Source organism: Heptranchias perlo, chromosome 14, assembly GCF_035084215.1.
Source record: "Heptranchias perlo isolate sHepPer1 chromosome 14, sHepPer1.hap1, whole genome shotgun sequence".
Classification (NCBI taxonomy): Eukaryota; Metazoa; Chordata; class Chondrichthyes; order Hexanchiformes; family Hexanchidae; genus Heptranchias; species Heptranchias perlo.
This window is the reverse complement of record NC_090338.1, coordinates 34,091,299-34,110,448: the sequence shown is the minus strand read 5'-3', so window position 1 is coordinate 34,110,448 and position 19,150 is coordinate 34,091,299. Positions and strand designations below refer to the sequence as shown.

Here is a 19,150-nt window from a genome sequence, read left to right as displayed (position 1 = left end):
TGCTTTTTTGTTTGATGCAATTTTGGGGGAAAATAGCTTTTGTTACATGTCATGGCAGTATTGGTAAAGTCTTAAGGTTATTTTTGAATATTTTGTTGAGTGAAAAATGGTCTGTTTTGATGCCACAACAGTGTTTTGCAAATTTGGACTTTTTTTGATAACTGAATGATGCTGCTTTTAAAATGTAAAAGGTTGCATCAAAACCTAGCTGGAGTACCTGGGAATATTTACTAATGAAATTAGGAAATCAGAGTTTTATTGCTCTGATAGGCCTCAGCTGTTTTTCATAATGACTACTAGAGATTGGGTATGTACATTTCATTTATGGCACCTTGTGGAGAGTATATATGAGCTTTTAAAAAAATGGACCAGTTATGGCACCTGTGTAAGAAATCTGATAGATACATGATACGGATCCTTGGCCTGTGGAAGGCCTCTCCAAACTCATGGACTATTCCTTTTTAAATTGAAACCTTGGATTAAGCGATCTAAATCCTGAACTTTTGAATTTAAATTTTCAAACAACCTATAGTGAAACTGTTGCTAAGTCTCCGAACTGCTTGCTTCAATGCTGCAGGCTTTATTTAACTTTGTCCACTGATCCCTGAGTATATCCTATGAGGGATAACGAACCATTGCAAGAAAGCCACAACTATAGAATCAAGATTTAACAGTAAATTTGATAGATACTAAGATTAATTATTGAGGGTGAGTATAACTTTCAGTACTTTCCTTTTGCTTTATCCTATTAGGAATTGGAGAACAGGGAAAGCCTGTCCCAATGTCTGATGAAGATCGAGCTGATCAAGCATACAGGGAAAATGGTTTTAACATCTACGTGAGTGATAAAATCTCTCTGAATCGGAGCCTCCCTGACATTCGACATCCAAAGTGAGTGAAGCAGCTTCCTTCCATCTTGAAATAATTAAGTCGTCCTTATTTGGTTAAAATATTAGCAAGCTTGGAACTATCTATAATCAACCATATTGTTTTGTTGATACACATCCTTTTTACAGAGATCTTCTTTGCATTGCAGCTTTCCCATTACAGTCCCCACCACTTGCATTGTCCACCCTTAGCACGGACAGCTGCCTATATGGGGCAAATAGCGCTAAACATTTGCCATTTCCATAGGAGTCTGTTACAAAGGTGATGCTTAAAACATATTTTGCATGCCGACAAATTTCGGGCAGTTCAATAAATACTTAGCCTGTACTTATCCATTTAAAAGGCTCGACTGATTTCAGGCAAAGTCAGGTCCTCAAGCACTTTCAATGACCTGTTCACACCTTGTTAATCCTCTGTATTGTATTTTCTCATTTAAAAGGCTCTGCTGCTTTCAGGCGAAGTCGGGTCTTCAAGCAGTTTCAATCAGGCGTTCGCACCTCGTTGAAGTGCGGTTACCTTAGTGATGAGAATCTGGATGCAGCTGCTAACAATTAGGAGAGGCGGATGAAAAAAAAGTGAGGAAGCAGTACTTCAGTTGTACACACCCTTGGTCAGAGCCCATCTGGAGTACTGCCTTCAGTTTTGGGCACCGAAAAGATATATTGACCTTGGAAAGGATGCAACGCAGATTCACCAGAATGCTACCAGGGCTTAAAGGGTTAAATTATGAGGCAAGGTTGCATAAACTTGGGTTGCATTCCCTTAAGTTCAGAAGATTGAGGAATGATCTAATGGAGGTGTTCAAAATTATAAAAGGATTCAATAGAGTAGATGCAGAGGAGCTATTTCCTCTGGTGGGGAAATCCAGAACAAGAGGGCATAATCTTTAAAATTAGAGCTAGGCCATTCAGGAGTGAAACCAGGAAGCACATTTTCACACAATGGGTACTGGAAATGTGGAATTCTCTTCCCCCAAAAGGCTGTGGATGCTGGGACAATTGACATTTTCAAGACTGAGATCAATCGATTTTTGTTAAGGGTATTAAAAGGATATGGATTTGAGGTATGGATCAGCCATGATCTAATTGAATAGCAGAACAGACTTGAGAGGCTGAATGCCCTACTTTTTCCATAATTAGAGATCTGGACCATCAGGATCATAACTATTGCATTTTTTGTAACAACCTTCCTGTGAGCCACCTCATCAAACGTCTTCTGAAAATTCATTTGCACATTTACTGTATTCACTTTATACAATTTTTTTAAAACTCTTAAAATTAACAAACACATCTTATCTCTAATAAATCCATACTGGCTGTCCTTCGTTAGCCTATCCATCTCTAAACGCTCAGTGATTTGATCTCAAATTAAGGACTTTAAGAGCTTGCCCGCAACTGACTTTAGACTAACTAGTCTAAAGTTACCCAATTTACCCTTCTCTCCTTTCTTGAATAGAGGTGTTATATTGGTGACTTTCCAGTCCCCTGGCACAATTTGCATATCTTAAAAATCGTGGTCAGATCCCCTGCTATCTTACTTCCTTCAATAGCCTAGGGTGCATTTCATCAGGACCTGGTAACTTATCTCCTTTTGAGTTTTGCTAATTTTATTCTGAGCCAAATCCCTTTTTTAAGTTATCTCTAACAATTTTTCCACATCTGTTGTACACCTACATTCTCATTTCAGCTTGGCTCAGTGGAAGTACTCTTGGCTAACTTGAGGTTGACACCTCAATGCCGTACTGAGGCAATGCTACACTGTCGGAGATGCCTTCTTTCAGATGGGTTGTTAAACTGAAGTCCCATTCAGGTGGACGTAAAAATCGCATTGGCACCATTTGAAGAAGGACAGAGTTCTCCATGTTCTGGCCAACATTTATCCATTGACCAATACCACCAAAGCAGTTAATTGGTCATTATCTCATTGTTATTTGTAGGACCTGGCTGAGTGCAGATTGGATGCTGGGTTTTCCTGCTCAAAGATTTGTATTTATATAATGCCTTTCATGGCCTCAGGACGTCCCAAAGCGCTTTACAGCCAAATAAGTACTTTTGAAGTATAGTCACTGTGGTAATATAGGAAACAATGACTACACTTCAAAAATAATTCTGTGAAGCACTTTGGAGCTTGCTGAGGATGTGAAAGGTGCTGCATAAGTGCTCCAAGTCAGGCCTTTCTGTCATCATTCATAAAAACTAGAGCATAATATTTATTTCATATCTCTGCTATACCTTCATCCTTCACAACTAGATTCCTCCTTAATCCCTGAGCAATCCCATCCTCCCTGTGTGTTATTTTACTCTTGATGTGGTTTCACAAATTGAATTAGGGAGAATGAATTGAGTTTTCTCATATTGGAAAATATGAAGTATTTTCAAAAATACAAATGAAGGTGACTTTTTGAAAGGCTGCTCTTATCCAAGTTACAATTGTAGGTGATATTAGAGAAGAATATCAGCCAGTGGATCATGCTCCCTACTACAATCCAGCAACCTCAAATGGGAGTAAACTTGTGTGAATATTACACTAGAACAGGATCCAGCTCAGCTGTGATGTGCCCTGTCGTTAAATATCTTCCTAACACTCACTGTCCAGGCCCTCAGAAATTATGACCATTTGAGCACTTGGTGCCCATGGAACCATGCCCCCCAGCAAGGATTGAGTGGAGAAGGGAAAATTAGCAGATAAAGGAGGGAGATTGTTTTCAAGTAAAGATCTATTACCCCTACTGTAAATACTTATGTCCAGTTGAGCAAAGCTGTTTGTGCCAAAAAAATACTAGCTCACTAAGCACCTCGCGACTGTGGGTGCAATCTATTGTCAGCCTATCTTCAGCCTCTTGTGTTCTGACACAGTTTGAAACTGCTTTAACATTGCATGCAACTTGTGCTCATATGACTGGTTCCTAATGTGTGGATCTTGAGCAGTACAACATGAAGGTAAACCTACGAGGATTCATCAAGGTCAGTGGCTGTCAAAATGTTTTTTTTTAAAAAAGTATCTAGCTGGCCACTGGCCTTAGTGAATTCTGGACAGTTTACCTTTGGGTTACAGCAGGCTACATGAGACCTGTGCATTGGAACTGGTGATGCTAGCACAGGTCTTGCTTAGTGTAATAAAAACAGTTTGGCTACGAGGACACCAGTGTCCATGAGGCAACTTCTGCTATTTAAACTTCTAAAGTAAAATAAGAGGGCAATATTAGTAGGGGACTTCAACTACCCTAACATCAGCTGGGATTCAAACAGTGTGAGGGGCACAGAGGGTGCAAAATTCTTGATCGGTGTCCAGGAGAACTTTTTTAGCCAGTAGGTGACAAGCCCAACAAGAGGGGATGCAATTCTAGATTTAGTCCTGGGAAATGAAGATGGGCAAGTGGGCGAAGTGACAGTGGGTGACCATATTGGGGATAGTGATAATAATTCAGTTAGTTTTAGCATTATTATGGAAAAGGACAGAGTTAAATCAGGAGTAAACATTTTAAATTGGGGGAAGGCAAATTTTACAGAACTAAGAGGTGATTTGGCAGAAGTGGTGATTTGGCAACTACTTGAGGACAAATCAGTGGCAAGCCAATGGGAGGCACTAAAAAGTGAAATTTTACAGGTACAATGTAGACACTTCCCCTCAACAAGAAAGGGTGGCACTGCCAAAACTGGAGCCCCCTGATTGTCTAGAAGTATACAGGGCAAGATAAAGCAGAAAAAGAAAGTTTATGACTGTCACTGAAAATTAAATACTGCAGAAAGCCTAGAGGAGTAGAGAAAGTACAGGGATGGCGTTAAAAAAGGAAAGCAAAGAGAGGGCATGAAAAAATATTAGCCAGTAAGATTAAAGAAAACCCAAAGATGTTTGATCAGTACATTAAGAACAAGAGGATAGCTAAGGAAAAGGTGAGACCTATCAAGGATGATGAGGATAACTTATGTGTAGAAGCAGAGGATAATGGGTAGGGTTTTAAATGAATATTTTGTCTCCATATTCACAAAGGAAAGGGATGATCCGGATGTACTAGTTAAAGAGGAGAGGTTTGAAATATTGGATATGGTAAACATTACGAGAGAGGAAGTACTAGAGGGACTGGAATCCTTGAAGTTGATAAGTCACCAGGGCCGGGTGGATTGTTTCCTAGGCCATTGAAGGAAGCCAGGGAGGAAATAGCGGATGCTCTGAGGATCATTTTCCAATCCTCACTAGGTACAGGGGACATACCGGAGGACTGGAAGCCTGCAAACGTAGTACCACTGTTTAAAAAGGGTACGAGGGAAAGGCCGAACAATTATAGGCCGGTCAGTCTTGCCTCGGTGGTGGGCAAACTATTAGAATCAATATTGAGCGATAGGATAAACTGTCACTTGGAAAGGCATGGTTTAATCAGGGATAGTCAGCATGGATTTGTTCAGGGAAGGTCATGCCTTACAAATCTGATTGAATTCTTTGAGTAAATGACCAGGAGGATTGATGAGGGTAGTGCAGTGGATGTTGTCTACATGGATTTTAGTAAGGCATTTGACAACGCAGACTGGTCAGAAAGGTAAAAGCCCATGGGATACAGGGAAATGTGGAAAATTGGATCCAAAATTGGCTCAGTTTCAGGAAACAAAGGGTAAAAGTCGATGGATGTCTTTGCGAATGGAAATCCGTTTCCAGTGGTGTGCCACAGGGTTCAGTGTTGGGTCCCTTGCTGTTTGTGGTATATATTAATGATTTGGACTTGAATGTAGGGGGCATGGTTGGCAAATTTGCAGATGACACAAAAATTGGCCGTGTAGTTGATAGTGAAGAGGATAGTTGTAGACTCTAAGAAGATATCAGTGGGTTGGCGGAGTGGCAGAAAAGTGGCAAATGGAGTTCAACCCGGAGAAGTGTGAGGTAATGCACTTAGGGAGGACAAACAGTGAAAGGGAATATGCAGTAAACGGGAATATATTGAGAGGGGTAGAGGAAGTGAGAGACCTTGGAGTGCGTGTGCACAGGTCCCTGAAGGCGGCAGTACAGGTAGATAAGGCATACGGAATGCGCTCCGTTATTAACCGAGATATAGAATACAAAAGCAGGGATGTAATAATGGAACTGTATAAAATGCTGATAAGGCCACAGCTGGTTTTAGAATTTCAAAGCAAGCAGAAAGGTGGCACAGCAGAGGGAAATGAATAGAATTCCAGAGGGCAGGAGATGTACTAGGTGAATGAGTGTCCACTGATTGAGTGGAGAGAGCAAGGAAAAATCTTGTGTCTGAAGGATTGTGCGCAGTTCTGATCTCCACGTTACAGGAAGGACGTAATTGCTCTGGAGGGAGTGCAGAGAAGATTTACAAGAATGTTGCCAGGGCTTGAAAATTGCAGCTACGAGGAGAGATTGGATAGGCTGGAGTTGTTTTCCTTGGAGCAGAAGAGGCTGAGGGGAGACTTGATTGAGGTGTATAAAATTATGAGGGGCCCAGATAGAGTAGACAGGAAGTACCTGTTTTTCCCCTAGCGGAGAGTTCAAGAACTAGAGGACATAGATTTAAGCTGATTGGCGGAAGGATTAGAGAGGACATGAGGAAAAACTTTTTTACCCCAGAGGGTGGTGGTGTATGGAATTCACTGCCTGAATTGGTGGTGGAGGCTGGGACCCTCAACTCTTTTAAAAAGTACCTGGACCTGCATCTAAAGTGCTGCAAGCTGCAGGGCTATGGACCAGGTGCTGGAAGGTGGGATTAGAATGGGCACCTGGTTGTTCTTGGATCCGGCGCGGACACTGACGATCCGGATTCTTTCCCCTCAGTCTGGTTCAGTAATAACTGAAGTCGAATACATTTTAAAGTTCAACACAACTTTAATAGCAGGGTTCTTAGTCTGCAGCATTGATTTGGGCTCCTGATAGAGTCCCTCTATGCTGGCAGAGCAAGAACAAAAACATACAGAAATCCACACGTTTTTATACAGATGAATAGGGTTGGAACATACTTAACGAGGGTCAACACCAATCATAAGCCGGGCATAGGTTGCCATGCGAGGTTACATTATTTCCGGCCAATCATAAATCGTCCATGTGCTGATCATGCTGCTGTTAGACATCAAAGGGGATAACTTCCTCACTTTCCAACTTAGAATGTTCTTCCCTGTTCCTTCTGTTCCTTATCTCCCAACCTGGAATGTCTTTCAACTTTGGCTAAGCTCGTTCCCTATATTGATCTGCCATAAACATGGAGACATTCAGACCAGTCCTTGACTCACATCAAAGACCTATCATTGATAAGACAATGCAGGCCTGCTGACTAAGCAAACATATGGCCCAGCAGGAGGGCCAGGCCACTTGTATCAATCTCAGTTACTAACTAATTAACCCTTTCTAACCATTTTGCATTCTGCTTCTTTGCCACGTAGACATTTTAATATTTTACCGAAAACTGACCATGTAGGGATTCTCATTACGATGGGCCATATGGCCCCCTTCTGTGCTGTATCTTTTCTATGGTTCTAAATCCAGTTCCTGTATCCTGGTAGCAGACTAGTAGACTCAACTTTTTCCTGCGTTCATCTTCCACCCCTCTGACACAAGATTTTTCCTTGCTCTCTCCATTCCATCAGTGGACACTCATTCACCTAGTACATCTCCTGCCCTCTGGAATTCTATTCATTTCCCTCTGCTGTGCTACCTTTCTGCTTGCTTTGAAATTCTAAAACCTTGTGACTTTAATTCCCCATCTGGACTTTTCCATTTCCCATCCCTTTTTCCATGCTTTTCTCATTGTAATGCCACCCGACACAGCTTCATGTATGTGAGGAGCACTATATAAATGCAAATATAACAAAACTGTGCCAGTATAATAATAAAAACAGAAAAAATGCTGGAAAAGCACAGCAAGTGAGGCAGCATCTGTGGACAAAAAAGCAGAGTTGACGTTTCGGGTTGATGACCTTTCGTCAGAACTGGAAGATGTTAAGAGTTAACAGTTTTTAAGCAAGTACAGAGCCAGGGAAAGGTTTTGGGGTGGGGTGGAGGAGGGAGGAGAGGAAAGAACAAAAAGGAAGGACTCTGATAGGGTGGATGCTAAGAGTGATTAAATGACACAAGGGATGGTGCAAGGCAAGGAGGGTGGTAATGGGACAAGTTAAGAAGTAAAAGATGGGTCCAGAGGAGCTGTAAATGGCAACATCAGAACCATTACCAGCAGCTGCAGTCTCTCAAAGAAAAAATGGGACTAGTAGTTATGATCTAGTTATTGTCCTAGAGGCAACAAGGGGGCAAGCCATACTAGATTTAATAATGAGTAATGAACCAGATTTAGTTAACAGCTTAACTGTGTGTGAACATCTATCCAATAGTGATCATAACATGATCGAGTTCAATGTAGTGTTTGAAAGGGGAAAAAAGTGAGTCAGCTGCTAAGATTCTAGACTTGGGTAAGGCCGACTTCAATGGGATGATGTGGAGATGCCGGTGATGGACTGGGGTTGACAATTGTAAACAATTTTACAACACCAAGTTATAGTCCAGCAATTTTATTTTAAATTCACAAGCTTTCGGAGGCTTCCTCCTTCCTCAGGTAAATGTTCAGGAGCTCCTCGAAGCCTACGCATTTATACATATAGAACAATACATGGTGTTTACAGAATGCCCCTGCAACTGCCCGTTGCCAAGGCAATCACCGTGTTCAGACAGAGAGGTGTCACCTGCAGAACCCCCGAATACACATTCAACAAAAAAACAGAAATTGAGCCGAGGGCTCAATTTCTGCCCCACTACCAAAATGGACCCCACTAGTCTCGCGGCGGACACAGAGGAATTCATCAGGAGAATGAGGCTCCGGGAATTCTACCACAAACCCCAAGATTTCAGCAGCGAACCCAATGAGACAATCGACGATCCGGAACAGCAGACAGAGGGATCCGCGGTACAGCAACCGAAGAGGAAAGAGTCAAACTGGACTCCTCCGGAGGGTCGCTGCCCTCAGCTGGACATGTATGCTCAAGCTGTCAGGAAATGCGTCAATGCCAGATTCATCAGCCGCACTCAGAAGACAGTCCAGAATGTCACCCGAGCACAACGCAACGCCATCAACGCTCTCAAGACCAACCGCAACATCGTCATCAAACCAGCGGACAAAGGAGGAGCCATAGTCATACAGAACAGAACAGACTATTGCAAAGAAGCATACCGACAACTGGACAACCAGGAACACTACAGACGGTTACCCGCAGATCCGACCAAAGAACACACCCACCAGCTCAACAAACTGATCAAGACCTTCGATCCAGACCTTCAAAGCATCCTACGCACTCTCATCCCACGTAATCCCCGCGTGGGAGACTTCTACTGCCTCCCAAAGATACATAAAGCCAACACACCCGGACGTCCCATCGTATCAGGCAACGGAACCCTGTGTGAGAACCTCTCTGGATACATCGAGGGCATCCTGAAACCCATCGTACAGGGAACCCCCAGCTTCTGTCGCGACACTACAGACTTCCTACAAAAACTCAGTACCCACGGACCAGTTGAACCAGGAACACTTCTCACCACGATGGACGTCTCGGCACTATACACCAGTATCCCCCACGATGACGGCATCGCTGCGACAGCATCAATACTCAACACCAACAACAGCCAATCTCCGGACGCCATCCTACAACTCATCCGCTTCATCCTGGATCACAATGTCTTCACCTTCGATAACCAGTTCTTTACCCAAACACACGGAACAGCCATGGGGACCAAATTCGCACCCCAATACGCCAACATTTTCATGCACAAGTTCGAGCAGGACTTCTTCACTGCACAAGACCTCCAACCAACACTATACACCAGATACATCGACGACATTTTCTTTCTATGGACCCACGGCAAGGAATCACTAAAGAGACTACACGATAACATCAACAAGTTCCATCCCACCATCAAGCTCACCATGGACTACTCCTCAGAATCAGTTTCTTTCTTGGACACACGAATCTCCATCAAAGACGGGCACCTCAGCACCTCACTCTACCGCAAGCCCACGGACAACCTCACGATGCTCCACTTTTCCAGCTTCCACCCTAACCACGTCAAAGAGGCCATCCCCTATGGACAGTCCCTGCGAATACACAGGGTCTGCTCAGACGAGGAGGAACGCGATGGACACCTACAGACGCTGAAAGACGCCCTAGTAAGAACGGGATATGACGCTCGACTCATCGATCGACAGTTCCGACGGGCCACAGCAAAAAATCGCATAGACCTCCTCAGGAGACTAACACGGGACGCAACCAACAGAGTACCCTTTGTCGTCCAGTACTTCCCCGGAGCGGAGAAACTACGCCATGTTCTCCGCAGCCTTCAACATGTCATCAATGAGGACAAACACCTCGCTATGGCCATCCCCACACCTCCACTACTCGCCTTTAAACAGCCACCCAACCTCAAACAGACCATCGTTCGCAGCAAATTACCTAGCTTTCAAGAGAACAGCGTCCACGACACCACACAACCCTGCCACGGTAACCTCTGCCAGACATGCCAGATCATTGACACAGATACCACCATCACACGAGAGGACACCACCCACCAGGTGCATGGTTCATACTCCTGTGACTCGGCCAACGTTGTCTACCTCATACGTTGCAGGAAAGGATGCCCCAGAGCATGGTACATTGGCGAGACCATGCAGACGCTGCGACAACGGATGAACGGACACCGCGCAACAATCGCCAAACAGGAGGGTTCCCTCCCTGTCGGGGAACACTTCAGCAGTCATGGACATTCATCCACCGACCTTCGGGTAAGCGTTCTCCAAGGCGGCCTTCGAGACACACGACAACGCAAAATCGTCGAGCAGAAATTGATAGCCAAGTTCCGCACCCATGAGGACGGCCTCAACCGGGATCTTGGGTTCATGTCACGCTACACGTTACCCCACCAGCAAACAAATGTTATCTGTTTTTAATATAATGGGTCATTTGCTGGCTTTCTCTGCCTTCCGGATGTTTCTGCCTCTCTCTGTTTTTTTTCCTGTTTGTTTTTTTGTTGAATGTGTATTCGGGGGTTCTGCAGGTGACACCCCTCTGTCTGAACACGGTGATTGCCTTGGCAACGGGCAGTTGCAGGGGCATTCTGTAAACACCATGTATTGTTCTATATGTATAAATGCGTAGGCTTCGAGGAGCTCCTGAACATTTACCTGAGGAAGGAGGAAGCCTCCGAAAGCTTGTGAATTTAAAATAAAATTGCTGGACTATAACTTGGTGTTGTAAAATTGTTTTCAATGGGATGAGACAGAGACTGTCCACAGTAAACTGGGCAAATCTGTTAATGGGTAAAACGACTGATGATCAGTGGGAAATGTTTAAAGAAACATTTAACGAGATACAGAACTGGTTTATACCCCTGAGGGGCAAGAACTCTACTTGCCAAAAAAAACAGCCATGGACGACTAAAGAGGTAAGGGACAGTATAAGACGTAAGGAAAGGGCATACAAAAAGGCAAAAAATAGCACAGATCCTGGCGAATGGGAAAGATACAAAGATCAACAAAGGGTCACAAAACAGATAGTAAGAGCTACAAAAATAGAGTATGAAAAGAAACTTGCAAGGGATATCAAAACCAATACAAAGAACTTTTATAGTTATATTAGGAAAAAGAGTGTGGTCAGGAGCAGTGTTGGCCCCTTAAAAACTGAAAGTGGGGATATTGTCATTGACAATGGGGAAATGGCAGACATGTTGAATAATTTAGTCAGTATTTACAGTAGAAAAAGAGGATAGCATGCCGGAAATCCCAAGAAAACTAATATTGAATCGGGGACAGGGACTCAATAAAATTAACATAAGTAAAGCAACAGTAATGAAAAAAATAATAGCTCTAAAGAGTGACAAATTCCCAGGACCAGGTGGTTTCCATCCCAGGGTTTTAAAGGAAGTAGGTGAGCAGATTGCAGATGCCCCAACTATAATCTTTCAAAGTTCTCTAGATTCAGGAACTGTCCCTCTAGATTGGAAAATTGCACATGTCACTCCGCTTTTTAAGAAAGGAGAGAGAGGGAAACCGGGGAATTATAGACCAGTTAGCCTAACATTTGTTGTGGGGAAATTGCTGGAGTCTATAATTAAGGATAGGGTGACTGAACACCTCGAGAATTTTCAGTTAATCAGTGAGAGCCAGCATGGATTTATGAAAGGTAGGTCGTGCCTGACAAACCTGATTGAATTTTTTGAAGAGGTGACTAAAGTAGTGGATAGGGGAATTTAAATGGATGTTATTTATGTGGACTTCCAGAAGGCATTTGATAAGGTCTCACATAAGAGACTGTTAGCTAAGTTAGAAGCCTATGGAATCGAGGGAAAAGTTCGGACTTGGTTAGGAAATTGGCTGAGCGAAAGGTGACCGAGAGTAGGGATAATGGATAGGTATTCACATTGGCAGGATGTGACTAGTGGAGTCCCGCAGGGATCTGTCTTGGGGCCTCAATTATTCACAATATTTATTAACGACTTAGATGAAGGCATAGAAAGTCTCATATCAAAGTTTGCCGATGACACAAAGATTGGTGGCATTGTAAGCAGTGTAGATGAAAACATAAAATTACAAAGCGATATTGATAGATTAGGTGAATGGGCAAAATTGTGGCAAATGGAATTCAATGTAGACAAATGTGAGGTCATCCACTTTGGATGAAAAAAGGATAGAACAGGGTACTTTCTAAATGGTAAAAAGTTAAAAACTGTGGATGTCAAAAGGGACTTAGGGGTTCAGGTACATAGATCATTGAAGTGTCATATGAACAGGTGCAGAATATAATCAATAAGGCTAATGGAATGCTGGCCTTTATATCTAGAGGACGAGAGTGCAAAGGGGCAGAAGTTATGCTGCAGCTATACAAAACCCTGGTTAGACCGCACCTGGAGTACTGTGAGCAGTTCTGGGCACCGCACCTTCGGAAGGACATATTGGCCTTGGAGGGAGTGCAGCATAGGTTTACTATATAATGATACCCGGACTTCAAGGTTTAAGTTACGAGGCGAGATTACACAAATTGGGGTTGTATTCTCTAGAATTTCGAAGGTTAAGGGGTGATCTGATCGAAGTTTATAAGATATTAAGGGGAACAGATAGGGTGGATAGAGAGAAACTATTTCCGCTGGTTGGGGATTCTAGGAGTAGGGGGCACAGACTAAAAATTAGAGCCAGACCTTTCAGGAGCGAGATTAGAAAACATTTCTACACACAAAGGGTGGTAGAAGTTTGGAACTCTCTTCCGCAAACAGCAATTGATACAAGCTCAATTGCTAAATTTAAATGTGAGCTAGATAGGTTTTTGGCAACCAAAGGTATTACGGGATATGGGCCAAAGGCAGGTATATGGAGCTAGATCACAGATCAGCCATGATCTTATCAACTGGCGGAACAGGCACGAGGGGCTGAATGGCCTACTCCTGTTCCTATGATCTGAAGTTATTGAAATCAATATAGAGTCCGGAAGGTTGTAAAGTGCCTCAACGAAAGTTGAGGTGCTGTTCCTCATACTTCCGTTGAGCTTCATTGGAACAGTGCAAGAGGCCGAGGTCGGAGTGGGACGGAGAATTAAAATGGAACGTGACTGGCAGGTCAGGGTCACGCTTGCGGGCTGAGTGGATGTGTTCAGCAAAGCAATCACCCAGTCTGAGTTTGGTCTCCCCAGTGTAGAGGAGACTGCATTGTGAGCAGCGAATATGGTATACTAAATTGAAAGAAGTACAAATAAATCGCTGTTTCACCTGAAAGAAGTGTTTAGTGGCCCTGGACGGTGGGAAGCGAGGAGGTGCAGGGGCAGGTATTGCTTCTCCTGCGCTCACGCAGGAAGGTGCCGTGGGGAGGAGAGTGGGTGTTGGGGGTGATGGAAGAATGGACCAGGGTGTCGCGGAGGGAGCTTTGAAATGCTGAAGTTGGGTGGTGGGATCATGCTGGAGATGGCGGGGGATGATATTTTAAATGTGGAGGCTGGTGGGGTGGAAGGTGAGGACAAGGGGGACCATATCATAGTTCTGGGAGGGAGGGGAAGGAGTGAGGGCAGAAGTGCGGGCAATGGGACGGACATGATCGATGGCTTTGTCAACTACAGTGGAGGAGAATCCTCGGTTGAGGATAAAGGAACACATATCAGAAGCACTGGAGTGGAAGGTGGCGTCATCAGAATATTTTTTTTTATTCGTTCATGGGATGTGGGCGTCGCTGGCATTTATTGCCCATCCGCCTTCTTGAACCGCTGCGTGTCCGTGTGGTGAAGGTTCTCCCACAATGCTGTTAGGAATGGAGTTCCAGGATTTTGACCCAGCGACAATGAAGGAACGGTGATATATTTCCAAGTCGGGATGGTGTGTGACTTGGAAGGGAGCGTGCAGGTGGTGGTGTTCTCATGTACCTGCTGCTCTTGTCCTTCTAGGTGGTAGAGGTCGTGGGTTTGGGAGGTGCTGTCGAAGAAGCCTTGGTGAGTTGCTGCAGTCCATCCTGTGGATGGTACACACTGCAGCCACTGTGCGCCGGTGGTGAAGGGAGTGAATGTTTAGGGTGGTGGATGGGGTGCCAATCAAGCGGGCTGCTTTGGTGTTGAGCTTCTTGAGTGTTGTTGGAGCTGCACGGAATACAGTCCTTACAGGAAGCAGGTTTGGGGGACAAGGAAGTGTAATCAAGGTAGCTGTGGGAGTCTGTGGGCTTATAATAGATATTGGTTGACATCCTAACCCTATAAATGGAGATAGAGAAGTCGAGGAAGGGAAGAGTCGGCGATGGACCATGTGAAGGCAAGGGAAGGGTGGAAATTGGAAGCAAAGTTGATGAAATTTTCCAGTTTGGGGCGAGAGCAGGAAGCGGCACCGATACAATCATTAATGTACCGGAAAAAGAGATGAGGGAGGGGACCTGAGTAGGACTAGAACAAGGAATGTTCCACGTAGCTCACAAAAAGGCAGGCATGGCTGGGACCCATACAGGTTCCCAGAGTGACACCTTTAATTTTAATCTTTCTCTTTCTCCCCCCCCCCCCCCCCCCCCCCCCAAAACCCTTTCCCTGGTTCTGTGCTTAAAAACTGTTAACTCTTTAACATCTTCCAGTTCTGACGAAAGATCTTCGACCTGAAACATTAACTGTTTCTTCATCTACAGATGCTGCCTCACTTGCTGAGCTTTTTCAGCACTTTCTGTTTTTATTTCAGATTTCCAGCCTCCGCAGTATTTTGCTTTTGATTTCGTGCCAGTATAAGAATGGCTTATTTATTTCCAATAACCTTGGCAAACCCTTCAAAGCAACAGAACCTCCAGGATTAATCATTTGGTTATGGGAAGGGTGGTGGTGGTGGTGGCGGGGGGGGTGGGGTGGGGGAAGGGAAGGTGGGCCAGGTAAAGAAAAACAGTTGTGATGTGTTTTCCTTTTTCAAATCCTTCTTTATGAAATTTCATTCCATCATTACTTGTTTTGGGCATAGACTCTTTCTGCAGTAACAGTTGCAGCTTCAGAGATGCTACGGTGCACATTTTTATGATTTATGTGTATTCTGCTGTTATCTTGGGAATTGCCAGAATGTCACCTTCGTTGAATTTTGCATATTTTTTTGCTTGTACTAGTAATCTGGGTGAAATCAGATTTATTTATGGAGGAATAAAATGGGAAACTAACAAATCAAATAAAATCTGCCAGTAGCTGAATATAGTGTTGAACAACAACAAAAACTCGCATTTATATAGTACCTTTTTTAATGTAGTAAAACGAACCAAGGCGCTTCACAGGAGTGTTATCAAACAAAATTTGACACCGAGCCACATGCAATATTAGGATGGGTGACCAAAAGCTTGGTCAAAGAGGTAGGTTTTAAGGAGAGATGAAGCAGGGGAGAGAGGTAGAGAGGTTTCGGGAGGGAATTCCAGAGCTTCGGGCCAAGGCAGCTGAAGGCACGGCCGCCAATGGTGGAGCAATTTAAAATCGGGGATGCGCAAGAGGCTGGAATTGGAGGAGCGCAGAAATCTCGGAGGGTTGTAGGGTTGACTTTCATCCTTGCTTTGAGTGAAGAAAGATGCTCTGCTACATTTGGTAGGCCCTCCAGGATTCCAAGATTCCGTAGTTTAAGAAATGACATACTGTCAAAATGCATCAAAAATATTCTGACAATGCAGGGACAAAAGTGACTTTCTCTGTCTAAAACAATGGAAAGTGTAATTGTTAATATTGCATTTTTTTTTATTGTTCTAGGCTCAGCATTTGAAGAGACACATTACACTGGTTTATAAATAGAGGCATAGAGTACAAAAGCAAGGAAGTTATGTTAAACCTTTATAAAACACTGAATAGGTCTCAGCTAGAGTATTGGTGTGTTCCAAACTGCATCTATCTTGTAAATAGCAAAAATTAGTGGTAATACTGCTAAATTTGTGTTCACCAAAATGTGATGGTGACAAAATTCTCTGCAGTATGCTTTTATGATCACTGTATTGCTGCTCTTCACCACTGCAATTGATGTGTATTTATTGTAATTGTTCTTTGGTTAGAACACATTGACATATGTTGCATTCATAATGTACAATACACTTGTTATGTGAATGACGTATTGTGATAGTGATTAAACGTTACTAAGTGAGCTTGTGGACGACTGTTGGAACCAATTCCACTTGGTGGCAGTGGTAATACTGTGTACTGCTGTACTCAGTTGCTGTGTCAGTGCCTGATTGGTTTTGACTGTGCTACCAGATCTTTGACAGTTACTCTGGGTGAAATGGACTTTTGCGTCGGTGGCTGATGTGCTGCTATTGAGGTGCTGGTCAACTGCTGCCAGTGGACCAAAAATGGGACCAGCTTTTGAAGAGTTTTTCCTCTACTGACCTGAGAGCACATGATTTTTTTCCAAACTGGGCTATTTTTCACAGGACCTCAATTCATGTTGACTAGATGGGTCTCCTTTCACCATCACCTCTGTGCCATGCACCAATAGACTATGGTGAAGAGGAAAGGCAAGAGGTCGCCCATATTAGGATCCAGGTGGTCACAACAGTGAGCCAGGCCAGTGTGGGTCAGTGAGGTGTTTGGTGATCTTATGGATGTCACATAACACCTTTCTAGCAGTAGGAACTGACTATTTATACAGAGACTGAGAAAGCTGCTGGTTTTAGGTTTGAAAAAGCCCTAAACAGAGGGTTACTAATTGTATATTTAAAAACTGACCTACGTTTTGCCACTAGCTATTTCAGTTTCTACAATGGTGTTCGCATGGTAACCATTAATTTTGCCTCTGATTAACAGTTGTAAGAAGAAACTGTATATGGAGAAACTTCCAAATACTAGTGTCATTATACCATTCCACAACGAAGGCTGGTCCTCGCTTCTTCGAACTGTGCACAGTGTCCTTAATCGCTCGCCACCAGAACTTATCGCAGAAATCATACTTGTAGATGACTTCAGCGATAGAGGTAAAAATGTTTGAGTTTCTATTTAAACCATGATCAAGGTTAGATTGTTAGTGTTTTAAATATATTTAAACATTTGAAATGAACTAAATCTCAAGTAATTTTGACTTTTCAGAGCTGTAGTTTCCCATAAATATTCTCCACCCCATCTCTATTTTGCTAAGATGTCTCAAAAACAATAAGACAGCCAGTACACAACCAAAACTAGCTTTACTAATAAATATAAATGCCACCTGTTGTGTATTGTAAATAATGAAAAATGTGGTTTGAATAAAATTGAGAGCTGCTATGGCTTTTCTGTTTTCGTTATCTGGCCTCCTCACTCAGTTACTGCTTTCAGTTTCACTAGCAGCTATCTGTAATCCTCTATGCAATAAAATAGTCAAACCCTAAAACTTCAGTAAACCAAGACTCTAATGCTTTGGACATTTCAGTGTAATGAGATCTTTTTGTAATAAAGTTTAATGAATCATAAAGCTGTCTTTTGAAGAACATTACTGTATTTTTAAAGGTTGAAACACAAGCGTTCCTGTAATTCATGCATGGCTTTAGCTCTTTTCCTTGCTCAATGAGCTTCAGAATGTCATTTTACAATTCTCTTGGATAATTTTGCTTCCGCAATTAAAAGTTTAATAATATAACTGTGAAAGTAAAATTTATCTTGGGGGTGGGAATATGAACATTGGATCCATAGGTTTACAAGTCAATATTGAAATGTTATATTTTTTTAACTGGTGCACTGTGGCTGCAATATGTATGATATATAGGATGCACTACAACTCACCCAAGTTATTTTGACAGTACCTCCCTCCCCTGTGACCTTCACCACTGAGAAGGACAAGTGCTGCAATGTTTTGGGAAATATTACTGCCTCCCAATTCACCTGGAAGTTACACACTATCCTGACTTGGGCTCGCTTAAAGAACAAGCACGTGGTTTAATGCCATACAATAGCAATGTTTTCAGCGTGGGAGCCTTCGTGCTACTAGTCTCTCAAAATATTGTGATATTCATTCAGTGTTATGTTTCCTTACTATTTTCTCTACAGTCAATCATGTCTTTTCTAACATGTAACTTTGTTACAACACTGTTACTTTCATAGTTTGCCGCCTTGGCTTTTCACCTTTCAGGAGTTTATGTTGGTGGTTCACTTTTTTTAAACTATTTTTTCCCCCTCTTGTACAGTAATGGAATACTGGTTTTCTTTCTTTTTAACTCCATCTCCTTAGTTTGGCCACTTATGCCAGACTTGTTGTTATTAACTCACCAGTCACCTTACCTTTTATAAGCAGACATAATTTGTTACAAGTTAACATCTATGTGATCTACACTTTACAAATGTTTCTGCTTGAGAAAGTTGCAACATATGCACGCGGTGGATCTTAATTTGTAGTCAAATATTTGGACATTTCAACTGCAATACTGTACTGGTGAAAATGCTGGAAACAGCTGTCATGGTGCTGCAGTACTTTGTTTTCTGAGGCACAGTATTTGTTTCAGAGATCTTTGAAGCTTTTTGAAATGCAGTATCAACAGACAATAAAAATATTTTGTCTTGGTTAATTAGAAATCTTTCCACATTAAATTGTGCAATTTTTATACATAGATTTTTTTTTTAGCTCTATTGGCTCCCTTAATTTTCGTTTGCAATATATTCTGCATTCTGAAATCTCATATCAGTTGTAGACGTTAATAGAAATTGCATAAATAGTTTCAAAGTTATGAAGTAGGATTGGTATACAAAGGGTTTTGCTTAAGATGACATGATTTTTAATGTTTGCAAATTAAGATCTAAAATTTTTCATATGTTACTCTAAACGGTCAGCAGTACATGCTTCTTAATCGGGACTGTTTTGAAATATTTATCAA

The 19,150-nt window shown here is 42.7% G+C and overlaps 1 protein-coding gene across 1 annotated transcript in view; it reads left to right on the top strand.

The window, feature by feature from the left end:
• The window catches only part of LOC137332419 (polypeptide N-acetylgalactosaminyltransferase 10-like), an 84,690-nt gene that overhangs the window by 29,490 nt on the left and 36,050 nt on the right, over positions 1–19,150 (top strand). Inside the window, exons 3-4 of the mRNA XM_067996238.1 lie at positions 753–891; positions 17,118–17,284. Coding sequence (XP_067852339.1) covers positions 753–891; positions 17,118–17,284 — 306 coding nt within the window. The remainder of the gene's footprint in view (positions 1–752; positions 892–17,117; positions 17,285–19,150) is intronic.